The sequence below is a fragment of the Lupinus angustifolius genome, unplaced genomic scaffold (assembly GCF_001865875.1).
Source record: "Lupinus angustifolius cultivar Tanjil unplaced genomic scaffold, LupAngTanjil_v1.0 Scaffold_442, whole genome shotgun sequence".
NCBI lineage: Eukaryota > Viridiplantae > Streptophyta > Magnoliopsida > Fabales > Fabaceae > Lupinus > Lupinus angustifolius.
This window is the reverse complement of record NW_017727839.1, coordinates 46,658-51,374: the sequence shown is the minus strand read 5'-3', so window position 1 is coordinate 51,374 and position 4,717 is coordinate 46,658. Positions and strand designations below refer to the sequence as shown.

Genomic DNA, 4,717 nt, shown 5'->3' with positions numbered 1-4,717 from the left:
GAAAATGTTCATCAGTGCCAAATGAGTTTTCACGAGAGATGAAGTCATAAATAACATACATTATGTCACATTCATGTACTAATGCATTTTGATTCATGAGAAAAACATTATAAAAATTTAATTAAATATAATATTTTTCATCAAACAATATATTGGTATAATTGTTTTTGTATAACTAAGGGACATCACATAGATTAGGAACTAATTTCTTTCGAGATGCGTGACTGTCTCTCCCGAATGACAGAGTTTGAAACATGTTTAAACCAATTTCACTCTTTCACTTTAGTTTCTTTTATTTCTTCCAACAATAAAACATAATATTGTAAAAGTAAATCCATCAGAACTTATTATTCGAAATAATAATATTAATAAAATAAAATCCTAAACCATGAATCTAAATATAATTTGATTATTTAAAATAATAATAAAAATACATAAATATCAATTTTTGGAATACTATTAAAATAAGATGAAGTAAAATTAAATAAACATGAATGATGTACTATTTGAAATAATAAATATTACAAAACTGACAATAATATTATAATATAAAACTTTTAAATGGAGCTCAAAATAGTAACAAATTTGAAGAAAAATATATCGTGTAACAATAATAAAATAAAACAAAATAAAAAATGGAGATAAATAAAAGAAGCATGGACTCTAGATGTGACTTGAAGGAGAATAAAAACTAATGGGTATTAATTACAATTAATATTTAAAAAATGAATAGTTTCATTATTAATGATGTAATAAATGAATAGTTAAATAATTACTAAGGTGGAAAAAATATAAAAGAAAAAGCCTTAAAGTATTAATAGTAGACTAGTGAAAAATAGTTTTGAGTCCTTTTACATATATAAAATTTTAATGAAAGAATTTAATTTTTTAGTTCAATGAATCACATACCATAAACAATTTAGAAAATCAACACATTATTCAACATTAATATATAATTTAAGAGACAATGATAATTAACATGTCAGTAATATATAATTTATTATTAATATACAAATTATGATTGTAATGTCTATGCATTGTAATTTTTTTAATAACGTATTAATAATATATAATTTTTTAAAGTAAGAAATTGGTATTTTAGTTCAATGAATCATGTACTATTAAAATAGTTTAGATAGTTAACACATCATTTATCATTAATATATATTTTAAGAGACAATGACAATTAACATTTCAATAATAAATAATGTATTAATAATATATAAATTATGAGTATCTTATACACAATTATTATATCAGTCACTATTCATTTGAATTATTTTCTTTAAAGAGTCAATAATAATTAAATATGAACAATGGATGATATAATAACGGTATATAAAACTCATACACAGTTAATAAATTTAATTTTTCTCATAAATTATACTATTGATATATATATTAAACTATTTGTCATATATCTATTATATCCTCCATAGACATGATATATGGTTTGATAGACATGATATATGGAAACTGGCTTAACATAACATATTTACTCTTGATAATAAAACTGTGATGGAATGAATCGTGGTATGTAAAATAATTTTTTAGATGTATGATTAATGTGTATTTTGAGAAAAATATTTATGTACCTAAAGTGTATGAGTTTGATATGTTGATACTATATCTAATAATCATAGTATGTCTACTAACGTTATTTTTTGGATAAAATGAACCATGATTCTATATTTTGAGAGGGAAAAATATGCACTGACAGTGTTTAATACATTGTCTTTGTCATGTTATCATCCATCATACATGTTTAATCATTATTGACTTTTAAAAAACCTCATACATTTTATTTCTTTTGCAAATAGTTATGATAATTGTTTTCCTTTCTGATAACTCCTTAAATTTTAAGTGTTGGTTAAATTGATATGTACATAAATATACTAAGTATAATGTTAAATTATCAATATGTCAAAAATGAAACCACTAGCTATTACAATTGCATGTTCTTTCATGTAAAGTGATATAATTTTGAATTCACACTTTCATGTAAAATGATGTCCTTTTCAATTCACAATCTTTTATGATTATCCACATTTTTCTTACTACTGATTTTTGTCATCATACAAATTGAAATAAGACATTTAATATATACACAAAAACTTCATATGAAAATTGTGTTCCTAACCACAAACCTTATTTAAATTAGATCACTTTAATATGGTTAATAAAAATAATGATGATAACACATTTAACCATTGCAGGCCTAAAATTTCTAATCATATATCTCTAATAAACATTAATTTAAAATGTGAGGTAGACAACAAAATAAATGTAGCACATGAGTTTTAGTCTATATAATTAATGTATTTTATAGGTAGAACTTAATGTTAAAAACATTTTTGTTTTCAAATCCCTTTATTATCAGTGTATCATTCTTTTTCATTCCATTCTATGATGGTCACCTACCAAATACCAAACCTTACCAAGGGTTCATTTTATAATTTTTGAAAATGTTAAAATTATGTTTTACAATTTTCCTTTTAAAATAAATCTCATTCTTTGATGAATCCAAATTCATGTTTATGAATGTGGCTATTAAAAAACGTTTTTATATTAAAAAAGTAATACATTTTAATATGAGCCTACCCATAATTACCATAAGTTATAATAAGTTTACATAAAATATAAAACTAAAAAAAAAAAAAATTTCTTGATATACATATAATTATTATAAGAAGAAAAATATATACACTCATAGTTCAAAAAGATGTATATGCTATCAATCCATCATTCCTCATTCATTTTAATCATCATTGACTCTTCAAAAAATAATATAAATGAATGGTGAAGGACGTACTAACTGTATATAAATTTTTACATTAACAATACATAGATATTACACTCTTACTATAATATTCATTTCTTAGGTGGCAAGATATGTTCCAATTGTTGGCCTATATAAGTCTTGTTCCATCCTTAATACCTTCACAATACCTAGCATCAGGTAAGGAAGAAACGATGTCTCACAGAAAGATTGAGATGAAATTGATGGAGAACAAAAGCTCTAGGCTGGTCACTTTTTCTAAGCGCAAAAGTGGCCTTTTGATTCAAGTGGAGAAGGATAAGAAGAAGGAGCTTGATAAAGCTCTTAGCAAATACAAGTTTATCAACGGAAAACTTCCCATTGATAATCTTAGTTTTGAGGAGCTTGTGGAGTTCAAGGCTTCCTTGGTTGAGGCCCAAGATAATATGCCAGCATCCAATGATGAGTTGGAGGTAGCATCATCTTTGCTTCTTCTTCGTGAGAATGGCATGTATGAGACTGGGATTTGAGTTGTAACCTTCTCCCTATTATATCTATATAATAATAAAAGGGGGAAGAAGCTTATGTTATTTAAAAAATAAAGGGATTTTTCTTTATAAAATGTTTTAAAATATATCATGAAATGAACATCGAAATGTATGTGCAAGCAACTTCTCCATGTTTTCTTTAAGCATTACGTTTCTTAAACCTTTTTTTAAAACATTAGGATGAGATTATGAAATATTCATCATTCATATTTTGTCATTTATGATAGATCATTATAACATCGTCCAATTCGGGTAGTCGATCACACAAAATAAGATTAAAGCTTGGTTAATATTAGATTAAGATTAGATATCTCGTTTTAACTTATTTTTCCCATTGTTTATATTTCATCTGGAGTAGAGGCTAGAAACACCATGATGTAATAAGCTAAGATGGTGAAAGATATCACGACTGAGGTGGTGGTTAAGTTTGGGTTATTGTAGTAACCAGAGTGAGGTGACAAAAAATGTAGGTGCGGTGATAAAATAAACATAAAATGAAAAAAAATACAAAAGGAAATGTAGTACAAAAAACCAAATATGGACATGGTATTTTACACGTGTATCCAACCAGAGAAACAAAGTTCAACTTTTTAATAAAAACGCAAAAAAACATTTATTTGCATTAATGATATATTTTATATTTATATGTATATAGGGAGTGTCTCTGGTGAGAATAAGTCTTACATAAAATTGTTAGAACAGTAAATCTAAATCGTAAAATTATACATGAATGATTATTGGTCACATGATCACTTAAAAAAGTCTTGCGCGTAACTGTTCAAATAAAATTTACTGATACATATTAATTGTTCATATTTCTCAGAATAGCGCATATTCTCATGTTAGCATTATGTACCAAAAAGTTGGACAAAAATACCCTTAATATTATGTTGAAATGAGTATTGGAGAAAATGATATTTTGGCAAGTTGATATTCTAAAAATTAAAAATAAGAATTTACTATTGTCTAACCTCTCTTACTCCTCCATCTTCATTGTCCTGCAACTCACATTCGCTCTGTTCATTAGAAGCTTCCTGGTGGAACTGAAATAATAACTCCCAAAGAATCAAGCAGTGATTCATGTTGTTCTTGTTTATTTTACCCTCCAAGTTGGTCTGAATATCAAATTCAAGTTCAACTACCATATCCCGGTTGCATTTCCTTATGTCCACCACATCTGGACGATTTCTTGAATTTACGTCCAAATATTTGCAGTGAATTTGCCTCAACGATAGATATCGAGTCCCGAATTTGTCTTCAATAACCGAGTTAAATTCATCCAACCAACAAGCATAACCATCTGAGTAATCAATGTCATTCTCTTCTTCACTTGAAAAGTATATTTGAGGGAATGCATCTCCAATAAGAAGTAGTAGCACACAAGCCATTGACCATATATCTAAGCCATAAT

General features: G+C 26.1%; 1 protein-coding gene across 1 annotated transcript; it reads left to right on the top strand.

The window, feature by feature from the left end:
• Positions 1–2,973: 2,973 nt before the first annotated feature.
• Positions 2,974–3,288, top strand: LOC109341362. The gene has a single exon (XM_019579266.1). The coding sequence runs from the start codon at positions 2,974–2,976 to the stop codon at positions 3,286–3,288; it is 315 nt and encodes a 104-aa protein (XP_019434811.1).
• The last annotated feature ends 1,429 nt before the right edge of the window (positions 3,289–4,717 follow it).

Excerpts from the sequence above, each read along its gene's own strand:
- LOC109341362 (XM_019579266.1), top strand. The coding sequence starts at position 2,974 with ATGTCTCACAGAAAGATTGAGATGAAATTGATGGAGAACAAAAGCTCT.